Source organism: Carassius gibelio, chromosome B2 (genome assembly GCF_023724105.1).
Source record: "Carassius gibelio isolate Cgi1373 ecotype wild population from Czech Republic chromosome B2, carGib1.2-hapl.c, whole genome shotgun sequence".
Lineage (NCBI taxonomy): Eukaryota > Metazoa > Chordata > Actinopteri > Cypriniformes > Cyprinidae > Carassius > Carassius gibelio.
Window position 1 is genome coordinate 25,401,552 of NC_068397.1, and position 18,575 is coordinate 25,420,126.

General features: G+C 35.8%; 2 protein-coding genes across 3 annotated transcripts in view; both read right to left on the reverse strand.

The window, feature by feature from the left end:
• Nucleotides 1–235: 235 nt before the first annotated feature.
• LOC127951489 (HERV-H LTR-associating protein 1) lies at nt 236–10,422 on the reverse strand. Its single transcript, XM_052549376.1, has 15 exons — nt 10,094–10,422; nt 8,823–8,900; nt 8,685–8,741; nt 8,260–8,340; nt 7,144–7,227; nt 6,928–7,011; nt 6,717–6,800; nt 6,501–6,557; nt 5,239–5,319; nt 5,103–5,132; nt 4,859–4,936; nt 4,498–4,755; nt 3,168–3,363; nt 2,103–2,185; nt 236–625 (listed from the first exon to the last, which is right to left on the reverse strand). The coding sequence occupies exons 2-15, from the start codon at nt 8,896–8,898 to the stop codon at nt 582–584; spliced, it is 1,293 nt and encodes a 430-aa protein (XP_052405336.1). The 5' UTR covers nt 8,899–8,900; nt 10,094–10,422; the 3' UTR covers nt 236–581.
• Nucleotides 10,423–11,685: 1,263 nt separating this feature from the next.
• The window catches only part of kcnq3 (potassium voltage-gated channel, KQT-like subfamily, member 3), a 32,967-nt gene continuing 26,077 nt past the window's right edge, over nt 11,686–18,575 (reverse strand). For both annotated transcript variants that reach the window (XM_052547560.1, XM_052547559.1), the window contains 6 exons: nt 16,679–16,914; nt 16,310–16,415; nt 15,705–15,836; nt 15,392–15,487; nt 15,016–15,100; nt 11,686–14,939 (listed from right to left, as the gene is read on the reverse strand). In XM_052547560.1, the coding sequence (XP_052403520.1) occupies nt 14,397–14,939; nt 15,016–15,100; nt 15,392–15,487; nt 15,705–15,836; nt 16,310–16,415; nt 16,679–16,914 (1,198 nt within the window). In that variant the 3' untranslated portion in view covers nt 11,686–14,396. The remainder of the gene's footprint in view (nt 14,940–15,015; nt 15,101–15,391; nt 15,488–15,704; nt 15,837–16,309; nt 16,416–16,678; nt 16,915–18,575) is intronic.

The following is an 18,575-nucleotide window of genomic DNA, read 5'->3' on the forward strand; positions in this document are numbered from 1 at the left end:
TCTTTTATGCAGGGTAAAGGTCCTGACCCCAGCTGAGAAATGACCTCCTCAAACAACTGACCATTGTGTGTGTGTGGACAGGAACTCAGGTAAGGATCAAACAGAAAGTGGGGGTTGTAAATCATTCTTTGTGTCCTTTTGGTTTCTATTGAGTATGAAATAAGCTACTGCTAATAAGGCAATATTCGAATAAACTCTAAAAATACACAGCACGCACAAATATTAGGTGTATTAATCCATTTTTAATAACACTGAACACATTTTAGTAATACCTCTCAGTACTGAATATTTAATGAACATTTCTCCGAACTCGTTCACCATTTTAGGGGTATTTATTTCTTTCAGATGATTTTTGTGTTTGTAAGAGTAACACTACATCAAAAATCAAACATGGTAAATATGTTTGGTTTTATTTATATTCCGAGACAAAGTGCAATTTAGACACTAGATGCAGAGACTATACAGATTCAATGACAACAATGCAGTTCATTGTTTAACAAAACCCAGTTTCTCTTAAACATACTGTACATAAATTTCAGTTCAGATGGTTCAGATGTCTGTCACCCGCAAATGAACTCGTCTTACATCTTCACACACATTCTTGCCAGACATTTCTGTTTCAGATCTGAGAGAGAGAGAGAGAGAGAGATTGTGATTTTCTTAGTAAAAAATTGCTTCAGTATGAACTTTGAATTGAAGTTAAAACATGTTTGTCATCGTAATCTTTCATAAAAATGTAATATGACAAATTAAACAAGTCTCTCCTGGATAAACAATAATTTACTTTTTTTTTTATTGTAATTTTAATTTATTTGTAACATATGCAGGAGTCCTATTGAAATTCCTATCCTATCATGATAAAAAAAAAAAAAACATTTACAAAGAATTATAACTGGATTTTTTTTTTTTTTTAGCATTTTTATTGCTTTTTTTTCCTAATAAGATTATCATAACAATAGAATAAATTGTCCTCTATGACATTATAATTCACATAAGAAAACCTGTGTTGCTATTCAGTAGCAAAACATTCCAATACAAGTAAAGTTACTATAGAGAATACTCAATATCTCAGTGTCATCCTGTAGGACATTTTATTCTTATTTGATCCCATTAGGATCTTTCAGGACTGATTCCAAATTCTGTACATATTCCTGTAGGATTTACCCTTAGATGACTGGTGTATTATTAGTGCTTTTCTGCTTCCTCAGCTCATGTCTGACATAAGAAAATTATATTTGAGGATAGTAGTGTGGCAGGTAAACAAGGCACTATATGTGGCCTCAAATGCCCCTTGGAGTCTATAAACATGTTTAACAGCAGCATCCTGTGACTTATTCTTCTGTTTCACCGCTGAAGACACACTACAATCAAGTGTCTGTCTGCAGACTATTTCATCTAATTCTATTTTTGTCCAGCACAAAACACACTCTTCACTATCATTGAGACCGACTTTACACATCATTAGTTTCTGTAGGAAGAATGTTTTAATGGGATCACACACACACACACACACTTTAATGAGTACAGATCCACATGCAGGTATTCTGACACAGACACACACAGAAACAAATTCTTTAATGAGTGAAGACCCACATGCAGGTATTCAGACACACAGAAACAAATCCTTTAATTAGGTTGCAGTGACCTGTGTGTGTGTGTGTGTGAGAGAGAGAGAGAGGGGAAATGATTAAATGATCTTAGTCATTCACTCATCAAGGAAAACATCCATTGTCTCTTTGCTCAGACACACGTTTAACCACAGCCAGCAGTAGCTTTAAATAACCCAGAGCAATTCACTGAGAAGCTCTAATGAAGATATTAACGATAATGATAATAGTAACGACCCTTTTATGGGATATTAAAACTTCAGCCGCACTAAGAACAGGAATAAAACTTTGTTAAACTACAGTATTGTAGAAGAAATGATAAATGGTTTTCAATAATCTCAAATTCTTTCTGTTGCCACTGATGATTTTAATGAACTTTTAGTGAAGGTCTGTGATGTATATCTGTATATGGTAATATGATTGTATATTGTATTATATGATAGCTTGTTTTGATTTGTTTGCTGTTAGGGTTAGATTAGATGTTGTGTAACTCACTTTTGGAAAAAGTGACTCTCCTCATACGACTGCAGACCTCTGCTGTGTGTCTCTCATACCAGCGATGGCTATCCACACAATATCTGCAGAACAAAATATTGACTATATTGTTTATACCATCAACAATATTCAGAATACACATAGAATTACTGTCTTACTCCACGATACTAATCATTTTTATTAACAAAACTGTGAATAATGTGTGAATTTATTTCAGTGGCATCCAGAAGTCTGAGACCTATACAAGCCCATTTCCGACACTGGAAAAAAAAAAACCTTTATTGCGACTTTTTCTCTCACAATTCTGACTTTTGTTTTCAAAAAAATCTGAGATATATACTTGCAATTGCAAGTTATAAAGTCAGAATTGTGAGATAAAAACCTCATAATTGCGAGTTATAAAGGCAGAATTGTGAGATATAAAGTCACAATTGTGAGAAAAAACTTGCAAATTTGAAAAAAAAATTAATTATGAGTTTATATCTTGCAGTTCTGACTTTATTTCTCAGAACTGCGACTTTGTCTCTCTATTGCAAGTTTATTTCACACAATTCTGAGAAAAAAAGTGAGATTTGCAAGTTTTTATCATGCAAATCAAAGAAAAAGAGTCAGAATTGTGAGATAAAAAGTCACAATTACCTTTCTTATTTTTTATTCAGTGGCGGAAACAGGCTTCCATAGAGACCACTTAATGCTTAAAAACTCTTTTGATTTTAACTTTTGTAAAATGTAATATTTGAGTGAAAAAATAATGTTCATTACTGCCTTAATGACAGCAGCATGTGAATTCAAGATAATATATTTTGTGTGTTTCAGTTTAAGTCAATGTCACAAATTTGTTAAGTGACTTAGAAATATTGTAAAATCTTAAAACTGTATTATACATAAAAAAAAAATCTTGGTTTATTAACACACTTTAATTCTCAGACTGTCAAATGTGAATTCAGACCTTTTGGAGCCGACTGAACTTCCAAGTGTTCTAGCATGCATCTCTATTATTTATGCCCATCTTGTGACTTTAAAAGACAGCCTTAACAGTTGTTGAGTGTTAGTGCAGTGCTGTACCGCTGTAACGCTGCTGCTCTCTGACTGAATCCTCTGCACACACACTGAGAGTAAAACTTGCACAGCTCAAGCACACACGGCTGCAGCTTCACTGAGCTGATGGTAACCCTGCTCCAGATCAGCTCCTCTTCAAGGGTCTCTTTCAGCTCCACATTCTCACTTGCTTGATGAAATAGCTCTATTCTCCATGGACATCCTGTCAGGAAAAAATAATATCACAAAAAGAATGAGGGAGGAAAATAAACATCTCCAGAAATGTAGAAAAGAGCAATATGATAAGTTATAATGTAAACTGAAGTAAACTCTCCCTGTGAAAAAAGATAATGCACCATATGAAAGGATTTCAATATTTCCAAGTGCTTTTTGAAAAGGAACATTTGCACAGCACATTGCTGTGCTCTGTTGGCTCTATATCGATATTTAACCTTTTATATGAATACTTTCTCCAGAAAAATATACAGATACTACTTTAAGTAAGACATTTGTATGCCTACCTAACATAAAGATAAACGTTTCATCAATGCCACTATCGTGTAGGTAACTTTATTTTATTGCAATTGTGTACATAGTGTAGGAGCCAGTGTTGGTGAGTAACTACTTACATGTAATAGAATTTTACATGTAATAATAAAATTACAAAATAAATGTAATTGTAATCAGTTACAGTTACTAAGAATTTTTATTTTGATTAAATTATTACTCTAGTAAAAGTCAAACAGATATAGGCCCACTTGTTTTTATTTAGGGATGCTAGTGGTGCAGAAATGATGTGCTTCACCTGTGAGCAATGCTGTAAGATGCTACAGCACCTCAGTGCACAGCTGCACATTTTACATTAGCTTGTGGTGCCATCTAGTGGTCAACTCTATTTTAGTTTGCAGGAATAAATGTCCACTTAAGGGGTCGATGAGGGCTCTCGTTCTTTCTCTATGTCTTCCACTCTGAATGGGGGCACCTGTATTGAGAGCTGTTGACATGGACAGCAGGAAAGCAGCTCAGTTGTCTATGATTCATAGCGTGCATATCCTGTATCCTCTTTGTGTTGACTCGATGAGACAGACGTAAGTGTGTATATATTGATTTTTAATGTGCTTTTAACCTTCCTGACCCAGACAAATCAAAACAATCTCCAGGGAAAATAATGGACTGTTGCTATGGATACTATCAGTGGCTCTGGCCTGACTCCATTCAAATCAAATCATTGTCATGGCAACAATAACATTAACCCTGCTCGGGCACCGCTGTGCCGCCTTGCCGCTTTAACAGAATAAAAGGTCAAAAATGTCAGATTCCATTTTGCGTGTGTGTGTGTGGTAATGGAGGGTCTTGCCTGGTTTCTCTGTATGAGATACTTTAGAGAGCTGCTGGATGCCTGTCGTAGTTGTTTGTCTCTGCGTTGGCAGTGAGATTGTCACGGTCATCATTGGAGCGATGGTATTTGTGGTTACCGTTACAGCGTTTGGCTGGGTGATCACAGCAGTTGTGAGATGACCAGTGGCTGAGGTTGTGGGGGTCGTCGCAGTGACAGTAGTTTCAGGAGCTGCTGTTGATCTAATAAGAGGTGATGATGCCATCGTAGAGGTTGGTACTGTGGAAATAGTACAAAATCAAGCTGTTGAAGCAGTTTTTGTCTCTGAAAAGTCTCGTTTTTGTCTGCTTCAGCACACCAAACTCCTAAATACTCAAAATACCTCTGCTCCTGTGGGAATCTGTACTGGGTTTCGGCCACAGTAACAGTTCACTGGTGTTTGGAAGATCATGCCACACTACTGTAGATGTAAGACAGGGCTCTTATTGGTCAGTTTATATTCTCTCTCTCTCTCTCACACACACACACACACACAGACACACAGACACAGACACAATACAGTGTATTGTATCATAGCTAACAACAGACACTCATAAAACAATAATATGCTTTCTGAACTCACTTACCAAAGGGTAGCAATGGGAATGTCATGTTACCTAAAGGAAAGCAGGAGAAAAAAAAATCATAGAATCTAAATAATACATTTCTAAATGTATAATGCAATGGAGTAATAAATGTAAGTGTGTGTGTGTGTGATTGTACCTCTGGGTATTTCTTCTGTGATGGTCTGATTAAACAGAGGTCTGACTGAGCCCATGTCCCAGAGCTGAGACAGATCACTGTCTGAACACATGCCTTTATTTTAGTTTCAGTTTTGCTTTTTTTTTTTTTTTTTTTTAATTACATTTATATATTTTGATAACATGGTTCATTTAACACTTAACATAAAAAAACGTGCATGAGAGCAGGAATAACTGTCAGTAGTAAAGTTATTTAGAGTGTAGGCCTACTTATTTTATCTTAAATGAATTCAGAAATAATATCTTTCTTCTGCACTTTTGGTTTAATAAAATAATAAAATAAATTGTGCATCATTTCAAACATAATTCTCCAAGTTGTTTTAGGCAAGGTCTTTGGACTGATACGGAAACAGTATTACTTAAATCTGCATTGCTATTTTCTACATGCTTTTGTGAAAGGAAGTTGGGGTTTTGTAATGAAAAAACATGAATAATGGTGACAATTTAAATTTTGGGGGTGAATTATGCCTTTATAATGATTTTAATAATAAACATTAAAGCTGCAGTTTGTAACTTTTTTGTTGTTGTTAAAAATCAAAAATATGTTACTGAGCAAGTACCTAAGACATAAGTGTTTAAAACTGTCTCCTTACCTTGCCCAAATTCACCACAGTAAACGTACAACAATGATTTATAATTTGAGTTGTCAGGTCCGATTGCACAGGAAATTTACATCATCTTTGTCTTTATGTGATTGCATCGTGTCCACAAACAAAAAGAATGCGGTTTGGCTATAATACAGATTTAGAGAAGTGGAGACCAGAGAAAAACTAATGCAGAGATGTTTTTTCTGCTGTCAGGTCATTTCAGTGATTCAGTGGATAGCCAGCATTTGCCCATTTCTTCGCCTCTTTCAGATATGTACAGTATGGAGCTTCCTTTGTTTTTTTAAATTGCACTAAGATTATGCTAGTTATGAGTAATTTTGACTGAGGTATCTTAGATTTAAAACATCAGTAACATGATTTATTATAAAACATTTGCATTTTCATTTGGTCTGAACAATAGCTTCAGATAAAATACGTGTTCAGATTAAATTATTTTCGGAGATGAGCAATTCAGAAGCACAACCCACATATAAAAATACCTCTGCAATTTACTTGCATTTTTACATTTATATATTAGTTAAAATATTGTAGGAAATAAAAGAAACGTGGCATTTATAATGAAAAAAATCACTAAACTTTTGAGGATAAAAAAAAGTGTATGCATACTCAAACTCACCTGACTTTCCAGCCATGACACAGATATAGATGCAGTCAGAGCTGTTCTTCTGACTGACTGGAAGAATAATGATAACAGAACACACAAACAGACACAATGACACTGATATAGTATGTTAGGAGGACCAACACTACAACATTATAGTACATTAGTGCAATGCACTACATTGCATACAGGTGTGTATATGTGTGTAGGTGATTGTAGTTGGTGTTTTACCAGAGAGGATAGAGCTGGACTTAAATAGTTCTTGCAAGTAACTGGTGGAGTTTCCCATTACATCCAACAGGATAGCTGTGAAATCTGAAAAACATTAAAGGGATTATATAGATAGATAGATAGATAGATAGATAGATAGATAGATAGATAGATAGATAGATAGATAGATAGATAGATAGGCAATCAGCATAAAATGAAGGAGGTTTTTCACCTGTGAGGTCATTGGTCTTGTTTGTCAGACAGTAACAGTATCTCAAGGGAAATACACTGCTCTCAATGTCCTGAAAGTCTGAGACTACACACCCATACATGTGTACATGACGCACAGATACACGCATGCAAACACACACAGAATTACATATCATATTTGTGCCATACTGGTGATGAAGTTACAGTATGATTTGGCTGTGTGGATAAGGGTAGTTACTATTATAGACCAGCAGTGTGAGCTTCTGGAGAGAGAGTGAACTGTGTGACGTCACACTGAGTAAGGAGAAAAGATGCTGTGAACCTGAAAACACAAGAGTTTGAGATGTTTGTGTGTGTGTGTGTGTGTGTTTGTGTTTGTTAAACACACTTTTTTTTGGTCTATTAAAGGCAGAATAGGTGATTCGGTTCATAAAAATTTTTTAAGTTACATTTTAAAAAAAAATGCACATCTCTTCTTCACATCTCCATAGATATCACTACGTTAAGTGGCATACATTTATTTTTATATATTTTTATTGTCTGTGGAAGGCATAAGGACCATAAAATGTTCGTCCAATCAAAATGTTTGGTCCGAACATTATGATAGGCTGTCTTGCCTGCGCACCCTGTTTCGCGCTGACATGATACATCATCAATGTGTTCCAGCGAGAATGAAAGATGTATGTATTATTGTATTATTGTAATGTTATGTGCTTTGTACTGTAGTGTTTTAATAAGGTAGTCCTACACCAATGCAATCTCTTATCTTCCTCTTAGCTTTCTTGTGTTTTGAAGGAAGTGTGGCTTTGCAGTGATTAAACAGGGAGGGTGGGGTTTTGCTGTCAAAGCTAGCTTGCTATCGCTAGCCTTAAGAAATCACCTACCCTACCTTTAACAGAATATACACACATACTATTGTTTCCTCCACAGAATGAAAAAAACAAATGCAACTGTATTTTTTTGTGAGAGATAAACCTAGAAATGCATGATACTAAATAAAAGAATGACCTCAATTACCTTTATTTAAAACAATAAAAACAGAGAAATTGCAAGTTTCAAATTTTGTAAGAGTTTGTCTTACAATTCTGAGGGGGAAAAAATTATGAGAAAAAAAAGGTACAAATTGTAAGATCTAAAGTTTATAATTATGTGAAATAGGCAGAATTCTGAGTGAAAGAACTCGCAGATAACTTTGGAAAAAAAAGTGACGAAGCCATGGTGCAAAGTTTCCAAATGGTTTTATTGTGACTTTCATATATTTTAATTAAAAAAAATCAACCCCTGGGATATAAAAGTGCCATAGCCAAAAAAAAAAAAAAAAACTTACTTGTGTGTGTGTGTGTGTGTGTAATACCTGGTTGTGAAGCATTGATGAGTGTGTTGACGAGTCCAGTAAGATCTATGGAGGCGGGGTCAATGTGCTCTGCTGGGATCTCTGGGTAAATGAAGATTACACTCTTTATACAATGCTAAAGGTATTTTTTGATCTACAAATCATTCTTTACACCCCTGTAAAATGCTCCTAAACCACATACACAGAAGCGGACCCTGTACACATGAACATCATTACCAGGTTTCACCACCACATTCATCATTTCACATGCACCTAATCATTAGGACTAAATGCCTGAGCAAGTAAAAGCATTTTAAACTCTTCATATAAAAATATTACATTGATTCATGCACTTAACAGCCTATCTGTACTTTAAGAGCTCTGTCCTGTTCAGATGATTGTTTCTGATTGGTGCTTGTCCTCCAAGAGAGACTCTGATTGGTTACCTGTTGACACCAGGAGCTCTCGTTCTTCTGTTCGGATCAACTTGCTTTGTCTTATAACTGAAAAAGACATATTATTTACCTCTTGACTAGCAGATATATTAATGCAAAGTTTGCCTTCTTTATTATACAGTTACTTACCTTGTGTATGAATAAGGAGCAGTGTTACTATGACAAAACATATTCTGATCCAATGTTTTACTTTGAGTTTAACCATCTCTGCAAAACAAACACAGTAAAAACACAGCTTTCATATTCGGAACTGTTTGTACCTGAGTAAATTACATAGCCTACAAGAGTGTGTATGCACAGTAATAAGAACATACATTTATGCATTGAGATTTCACCAACAGAGCTGATGTTGTGCTGCCCTCTACAGGTGAGTAATGCATGTGAACTGCACTGCCAAACATTTTGTCCATTTACTATTTATTCAGCGTCATATATAAAATAGCTGTAAATTATGCAGAAAATATGCTAAGACAATAAATACTCCACAATGCTTAAAAAAGATAGCTTTTTTTTTGACATACATTCTATTAATTGTTTTCCACAAATATCACACACACACACACACACACACACACACTATATTATGTTTGCCAGGGCTGCATTTATATGATTAAAAATACAAATAAATATAGACTTTTTTCCTCTCTGGTTTGGACATGTTTGCTAAGTGTGACAAGATTTCACGCTTCAAATTAATCTCCACAGAGAGTGGATCAGTCACTGCAAACCCAATTAGCCTGAATCAGCGGCTCTTCTCTGGCTCTGTACACAGACCATGATGTTCACAAGTTAAAATGAGTCTTTCACTGCTGAACAAATATCATTAAAGATGAAAGACTTCATTAGTAGCGCCACAACAGCACCAGCTCAATCCTCTAGAGAAATTTAGCTACAAAAATCCTTTTAACACCAGCCTGGAATAGCTACAGAAAATATTTCTCTCAGATTTTGTTTAAATATGCCTCAGGTAATTCTAATACAACTATAGACAGAAAATAGACAGATAACTAGAGAGTGAAAAATAATTTTCAGAAGTTTATTATTTTCATCCGGTTATTTTTCTAGGCATATTTATCATTTGACATGGCAGACAATTACCGCCAGTGAAATCGACATAAAAAAATAAACTAAAGTGTGTCTTTCGGTAACTGGAACTATAAAATTAATATGCTGTCATAAATAGATAAATACTTAAATACAAAAATAAATACACACAACTCACTGATTATTATATATATCTAAAAATTTCCTAAAAGACAGAATTATTCATGCCAACTAAAATTACACTAGAAATAATCAAATTAAAAAGGTTTAAGCAGCATAAAAGTTCACACTGTATATAAAGTGCCAGGAAGAGGAAGAGTGTGAACTAAACAATCAAAAAAACAAATCCCACTCACCTGCAGAAGAGAGACACAGACACTGCAGGACACAGACAGCCGTCTGCTCGCTGTCCGCTGTCTCTCACACACTCACACACAGAACCAGTAGGGCATCATGGTCCCCGGAGAGGGCAACAGGCTGTAATAGCCCTCCAGTGTGTCACCTGAGCTCAGCTGGCAAACACAGAAGACTTGCTCTCAGCCCAACACACACACACACACACACACACACACAGATACTCTCACAGATATAGAATCGTTCTCTTTCTCTCTCACACACAATCACAAACAAAGAAACTCTCACAGATATAGATTCTTTCTCTTCTGCTAAATGTAACACACAGTTATACAAACTCACACACATACCGGTTTCACTATAATGGTTTCATAAATACAATGTCAAATGACTTCAAACATCCCCAAAGCCAATTTAAATTTTATTTGGCTGAATTAATAGTATAGCCTATTTTCTCTTGCAGATGTAGCTCTCCAAAAAGCCCTTAAGTTGACACTTTTGGCTACTCTTTAAATACGAAAATGCCATGTCCTGTACACTAAGCCTCTCTTCTCATGCACATTCTGTTTGGCAGCGTATGGTTTCTGGGACAGCGCAAGGCCTGGGAAACTCTGTTGTCCTGGAGACCAAGAACTAGGCAGAGGGCCATTCCCACAATAGCCCCTCTACTTGTGTTTGGCACAATATTTCCAGCTATATTCTGTTATTGCGACTCTGAACTCAGTGACTGGCTCTTTGGTGACCAGGAGATGCTAAATGTACAGTAATAAACCAGTCCATTAATGAATGGTTTTGCTTTCAAACCATTCCTTCTGGCTAAAATTCAAGTTCTTTATCCATAATATTTATTGCAAAATAACAGTGAAGACATTTAAAAAGTTATAGTTTTTCTATTTTCAAACAAAGTAAATAACTTTTAAAAAAATAGATATTTTATCACAGACATATTAAGCACCCTTACGAAAGGAAAATATATTTACCAATATATTTCTTAAAATATATTGTGATATATTGTAATATAATATTTTCCCTTTTTATTTTCTAATATTTTATATGTTTAAATACATAGAATAATATATTGATAATACATATATTATATAACATATTGCAAAATATACAAATGATTGCCGCTTAAAAAAATAAATATTAAATCCCATATATAAGACTATATGCCTAATATTTTACATGATATTTTCCAATATACTGCAATATAGTTTTGTTTCATAAGGGCAGTTACCTATATAATATTGATAAGAAATATTGAGCACCAAATTCAGCTTTGCATCATGGGAATAAATTATGTTTAAAAATTAATTAAAATAGATCAGTTATTTTATCTTTAAAACATGAAATATCTTACAGATCCCACATCTTTGGATGGTATTACATACATTTGTGCAACAATAAACGTCATATTTAATAATAAGTAATAATGTAGCATGACTAGTTGTATTCTAAACTCTTGTTTTCAAATGTAACATTCCCCAACAACACTGAGTTAAATGCAGCAGCATCTGTCTCTAAACAAAGGCATGATTAAGGACTTCTAATTAAACAAGAAAAAACTGCAATGTATATTTTAATATATCTTTATTACTAACTGGTGCAATTTGAAGATTTAACATAAAAAAATCAAGTTCGTCATAACATTTGCATATTATCTCATCAAATTAAACTATTAAAACCTGGCCTTGACCAGAATGTAAATAAAGATTATTATTCAAAAACTGGAATGAATATAAGAGCTTAGAAGGCCACTAGTGTGAAATCATTTCATCTGAAACCAAAAAGTAGAGAAGGAAAACATAATTTGTTGGGTTTTTAAAAGGAAAATACACAACCGAATAGGTCCTAGGAAAATGAACAGTTGCTTTACTGATACCACCGAGAGCAAAACGATTATGGATGGCCTAAAAAGCAAAATGATGGAAGGATTGATTCATGATGAAGAGAACCTAATGACCGGCAGAGAGGGACTGGAGCTCTAAAAGGCCAAGGCACAAACAATAAACAGCAGTGTATCTGTGTACATCAGTAGTCTGAGATCAGAACAGACGGTAGTCCGAGAGAAAATCAGATAGCAGTCCTTACTTTCAGAGAGCAGGTGAATAATTATAATGGGCAGCTGTTTGGTCTGAGATAATAATTGACAGTTTTTAATCCAAGCTTTATTGGGCTGATTTGTGACTTATTGTGACTGATTGTGACTCATTTTTCTAGTTTAGCTGGTTTAGCTGAGAATAGTAATGGACTTGGACTAGTTTGAAATAAAAAGTTAAAAAGTTGTCTGTAGTGTTCATTCTGGGATAATGACAACAGTATTTGGTTTGAGATCATGGTTATTTGAGTTTATCTTGTTTAGTCTCACGATCGCAGGATTGTAGGATGGTTAAGGAGATAGTTCACCCAACATTTACTCAACTCTCGTGTTGTTCCAAATTTGTATGACTTTGTTTCTCACTAATAGAAAGATAGTTGGAAAAAATGTCTGTGTTTTGGACCCAACTGACTTTACTTGCATGGACAAAAACATTTTTTATTTAGACAAAATATCTTTTGTGTCCACATTTGGTGAACTATCACTTTAAGCATCTGACACCATATTAAACCTAATTGTACTGCCTTGACCTCATCATAACCCCAGGCTTATAGCAGACAAAGTAACAGAGAAGAAAAGAATGTAAAAAAAACATCCATGGTCAAAATTACTAATAAATGAAAAAAAAAAAAAAAACTAATTTCCAATTTATGGCTTTTTCTTTCTCTCTATTCAAACTCTTTGTTGTTACAGGTATACAGATATTAGTACTAATATTAGTGCAGTTTATCTTAAATTCCTAAATTCAAGTTGCAAAATTATATTTGCAAGGTTTACTGAGCATCAAGTCACCATTAAATCAGAATTCTTCATCCAGGTGAATGAGATGATGAGGGAAACCATGTTAAACGACGCAGACAACACTGACTGGAACAACACGACCAGCTGTTCAACACTGGACTTGACAAATGACTCGAACCTCAGACTGATGAACTTGATTTGAATCTTGATATTAAATATTATCTTGATACTTGATAGTCAGTAAATTTCGACATTGTTAATGGTAAAATAATTAATTCGATAATTAAGGGAAGTAGATATGCAGAACACATAACCAGGGGCAGGATGGTAATAGTGAACTGAAACAACAAAAAACTGAAACTATAAACAAATAGTTTAAAATAAACATGAACAGAAATTCTAATAAAAAATAATAATAATGTTTCCGTTATTTTTATTTAGTTTAACTTTGTACTTAAAAAAAAAAAAAATTCAATTGTAAAAAAAATCATATATGACAAAAATCAACAAAAACCTGGGGAAGTAAAAAATGTAAAATATAAAAAGTAAATTCACATTTGAACACCGAATTTATGAAGGATCTGTTCAATGCGAAACCATTTGGAAGACCTAAGTATTTGTTTTGGAGTAAAACATTCAGTAAGTGTAACTATTAATTATTGTAATTTGTTAAGTAAACTGGTCGATGTAAAAAAAAAATGATTCTGCTGTCTAAGGATAAAGTTTGATAATTTCCCATAGTAAATTGACCCTGGAACGATCCGTGCGATTGATGTAGGGTTAGTGTAAGGAAACTGTAGTTGTCATGGGAACGCTGGTCCCACAGTACAGTGGCAATACTCTTTGAGCCGGCCAGTAAATGTCCCGCTCACAGACGGGATGTGCTCATAGTTTGGATTTAGGCCAAACAGTTGAGGAATTCCTAATTGAGGCTCTGCTTTTGGTCCTTAAATGGCTAGTGGTGCAAATATGACATGTCCCACAGTGCAGTTCATGCTGACCGGAGTAAAAAGCTTTGTACAACCTGCAAAAGGAACTAAAAACAAGCTCAAGATGTGCAGAGAAAGAAGCTTCATCAAACCCAAATATTCGAAACGAAAGCAAGTGCAAACCGGAGGAGATGTCGATACATTTAGCTGCTCCGTGGATGACTCCTGCAGTCCATGCATATGAAAAGATGTGTAAATAGAAAAATAAATGTTTACAAAAATGGCATAGCATCTGTTGTGTTCGCCTCCCTTAAAGTTCCCAGTCAAATATAACCACACAGTCTTGATCTGCCAAGTGCGGTGTCTACCACTAGAGATAAAACGCATGCATTCCATGCAGTGCTCTTTGCTTTGCAGGGGTAAAGCGTGACGTGGATACATATTTAGATATGACGAGTATTATGTCTGTGTCGTGTTGTGCTGTACAGAGTCTAGTCTTTAGAAAGAGTGAGTGAGTGAGTGCGTGTGAGTGCGTCTTTAGGGTGGTGTTCCCCACGCTCCATCGGAGTGGAACCCGTCTCCGGTGGATGAGGGTGGAACAGGTCCGCTGGGGGTGAAGGGATCAGTGTCTGTATCCGTCTCGCCCTCGGCTAAATAGCGCCGGTCGCAGCCCCAGCTCGACCCCGCTGTTAACCCTGAGGCCTTGCCCGTGACCTCCTCTTTCTCGGCGGAGATGCTGAATCCGCTGGGCGAGCGTTGCAGCTCCTCGTGAGTGACCGACAACAGCGACAGTGGCGTTCCCACCCTGCGGCCTCCCGACTGGCTGACGTTGGAGGACGGGGAGTGGCTTGGCAGTGGGCTGATGGGCAGGACGGTCGGTCTGGGCGGGTTGGCGTCGGAGTGTGTGTAATGCGGTGTGTTGTTCGGCGGCGGGCCGTAGCTGCAGTACACGCGGTCGCCTGCGACGCTGACGGTCAACGTGGGGTCGCAGCGCTCCATGGTCATGTGTCCGGGGCCTGTGAGGTCGGGTTGCATATGCATGTCCACCAGGAAATCCAGTTTCTTCTCCATGTCTTCCACCTGTGAGTGAGGCGAGGACAGTGTTGAGCAAAACAACTTTAGATAGGCCACACAACCAGCTGTCAGATTGCAGTACCTGTCTCTCAACCCGCACAAATCTACCCATCATGCTTTGGTCTTCGGGATCTGGCAGGCTTGCTTTGGGAAGATAGGACTCGTGTCTAAGAGAGAAAAATGGAGAGGGAATGTAGATCTGAGGAAAAGGGTATAAATGAGAATGGCTGCATCTAGTTAATTTAATAAAAATTATACAAAATTATAAATGATAAATGATATACCTGCAGAGCTCTTCATTCAATATAGGGATTTATTAGTCATCATTATTAAATAAGGTTGCGGTTTTATTAGGATTATGCTCCAGCAAAAATAATATTGTAGCTTGTTTAATATATACTCATATAGTCTTAAACATAATAAAAATAAATATTTCTTAAAGTTTGGTGAGCTTTTACCTAGGTGACTGCTGGGTGGGGTACGGAAATGGTGCTTTCTGGGGTTTCTTGTGTTTTGGAGTGAGAGGTGGTCCTGGTGTCAGTATCAGATCTAGTCTACAGATGAAGCAAACAAGCAAATATCACATTATTTTTACAGTTAAAATGATGCAATAAACAATTTGAAATGGAAACATTTTATATAATTTTATAATCATAAAGTAATTTAAATGTTTTCTATAATATTTCTTTGAAAATGTGCATGTGTATGTTTAATGTGTGTGTGTGTGTGTGTGTGTGTGTGTGTGTGTGTGTGTGTGTGTGTGTGTGTTACCGTGTCTGTAGATATTTGATTCTGGTGAGCATGTCCAGGTGTCCTGCAGAATACTGCTCAATCACATCCTTGACATCATATGGCCTCAGAGTCTCCTTAAAACGCTTCTTACTCAAAAGGAATATTATGATCCTACAAAACGAGAAAAAAATCGAGAAGTTCTTTAAAGTCTTTTGTTAGTTGCTTTGGATAAAAGCATCTGCTTAATGCATAAATGTAAATGTAATGCTCACCAAGGCTGCATTTATTTGATAAAATACAGAAAAATATATAGACATATTTGGTGTGCAATTACAACTGAAAAGTTTTCTATTTCAAAATATTTTAATTATAAATTATTCTGGCGAAGACAAAGCTGAATTTTCAGCAACCAGTCTTTTCTTTCAGATTTCATTGTAATATTCTGATTTAGTTCAAAAGTAATTATTATTATTATTATTATTAAAATATTTGGAAACAATTATAAAAGAACGAACAAATGAACGAATGAAAGAAAAAGAAAACAAACAAAAGAATGAGAATTAGAAAAATAAAGAAAGAAAAATTGTAAAAAGATCACAAGTGGTTTTTAAGGGTTATGGACACGAGATTTAATATTTGTGTACCGCAGCGCTCTTATGACTAATTTGAGAGTTGGAATCATCTCCTCCAGCAGTATATCTGGCGGGAAGCCCCTCTCCTCAGGAGTGGGGTCAGGCAGACCTCCTGTATCTACAGTGACACAATAAAACAAGATTAGATTAATTGCATTGGTATACATATGCATTTATAGGAGTATATATATTATTTTAGTGTGTAAATTGCTAAGAGTGTGTATTTATGTATACTGAGTATGCATATTAACTGTTCAAGTACTGTGTACTGTTTTTTCTAAGTATGCACAAGTTAAAAGTTAAGTACTTTAAAGAATTCAGCTTGAGTAAATGCATCTTCAGTATGTGAATGAGGTGTGTGTGTTTGGGAGTGTGGCATACCCTCAGAGCTCTGTCTCAGGGCATAGGCCTTCATTCTGAAAGCAGTTCGGAATCTCTCTCTGTTACTGAACCCTGCTGGTTTGCCCTCTTTTGATGGACTCTCCTCAACCACCTCTGCTGGCCCGCAGTTCCCTGACACACTTTCAGGATTGGCAGCAGGCATCATCACACGAGCCCTGACCGTCGACGGTCTCGGGGTCGACAGCCGCACACGTTCCAACAAACTCAACTTCTGACTGAAGAAGAGACAGAATAAAAGATGAGTTGAATCTCAGAGCTCTGAACACATTTAGCATTCTTTATCATTTTGTAATTCTTATTGAGTGTTCCTCAAAAGACAAAACAGAGTCTTTGTCAGTTAGAAATCAGAAATGGGAGAGGAATGGATGATAATAGTGTCATAAAACACAGGTCAAGTTAACAAAATATTTTTTTTCCCCCATTGAAATATGGTTTATATATATAAACTTTATATATAGACTTCTATTTCAAATAAATGGAAAAATGTAAACAACTCTTATAATAAGAAGAAATATATTTCTTGAGCACCAAATCATGTTATAATGATTTCTGAATGTCGTAATGGCTGCTGAAAATTCAAAAATAAATTTACTTTACTTTTCTAGTTTAATATGAGTATGCAGGCTGTAGGTATAGGCAAAGGTGAACAGGGCCCTCCGTAAGAGCTAAAGCCTTGGGGAATCTGTTAGTCTTAATGCGGCCCTGCACACACACACACACACACACACACTCGCTCTCTCTCTTCCTGCAGGAGAAACTGAACCCTTCCAAAGAAACAACGCAGGGCATTCTCTTGTGAAGGGTCCCCAAGGATGGACACACACACAGTCTATGTGCTGCGGCACACACAGTATCTCTTGAGTACAGTGAAAAGAAGGAGATTGAAGTGGTGAGAGGGACTGAAACATCTTGAAATACTCCACAATTACAGCTTATTACCAACCATTACTGATACAACACTTTCCCACACACACACACAAAACACAATCTGTCTACAGTCGATTCAAACGGTCTGAGAAGGTTTTAATGATTGAAAATGACTTTGTGTGTTTATGTGTGTGTGTTGTAGATTCATGGGACATACAGGAAAGCAGTGAAAACGTGAGAACAGACAGGAAGAGAATCAATGCATAGATTTCACATGAAAAAAAATGAATGGAGCATAATATCACAAGCTACTTAATAGCGTGTGTATGGTCCAGTTTCTCCATTTCGGACTTGTTTTAGTAGGTCATTGATAATGTCAGGCTGCAGGTTTCCCAGCCATTTGGCTTTGTTTGTAAGTGTGTGTGTGTGTGTGTGTGTATTTGTACCAGTGGGTCAGGTTTTGCTTACATTGTGGGAACAAAATAACTGTAAATGGATGTTAAGACCTGAAATGAACTGCATACTAGACAATGTTTTAATAAAAATGTTGAAGTGCAGAAAGGTTGTGTGAAGGTTTGGCTTAACGTATCGGTCAGGAAATGAAGTCATAAGGAATCTGATTCAACTAAGCTAATCCATAATTGATTCTTTTACTGAGCACTTTTGTAAAAGCAACTCATTCTTTCAATAATTAGTTTAACTAAACAATAATGCTAAATAATGGATTTTCTTGCAAACTTTTGTGTTCCTTAAAAAAAAAAAATGTGTTAGCTTTCCTATGATAAAGTTTGCATTTGCTTGCAAATATTTAGCATTCTCCTGAGAAACTTTGTGTTCCCCATTAAAGTTTTAATCTTTCACAAATATTTTTCTTTCCCCTGAGAATATTTGCATGCCCTTGCAAAACAGAAATAAGAGAAAAAATAATGAGAAACAGTGCTAATAGAAGCAAATACATTAACGAGAGAAAACAGACATTTTGTGAATGCATAGTTTCTTAGGAGAATGC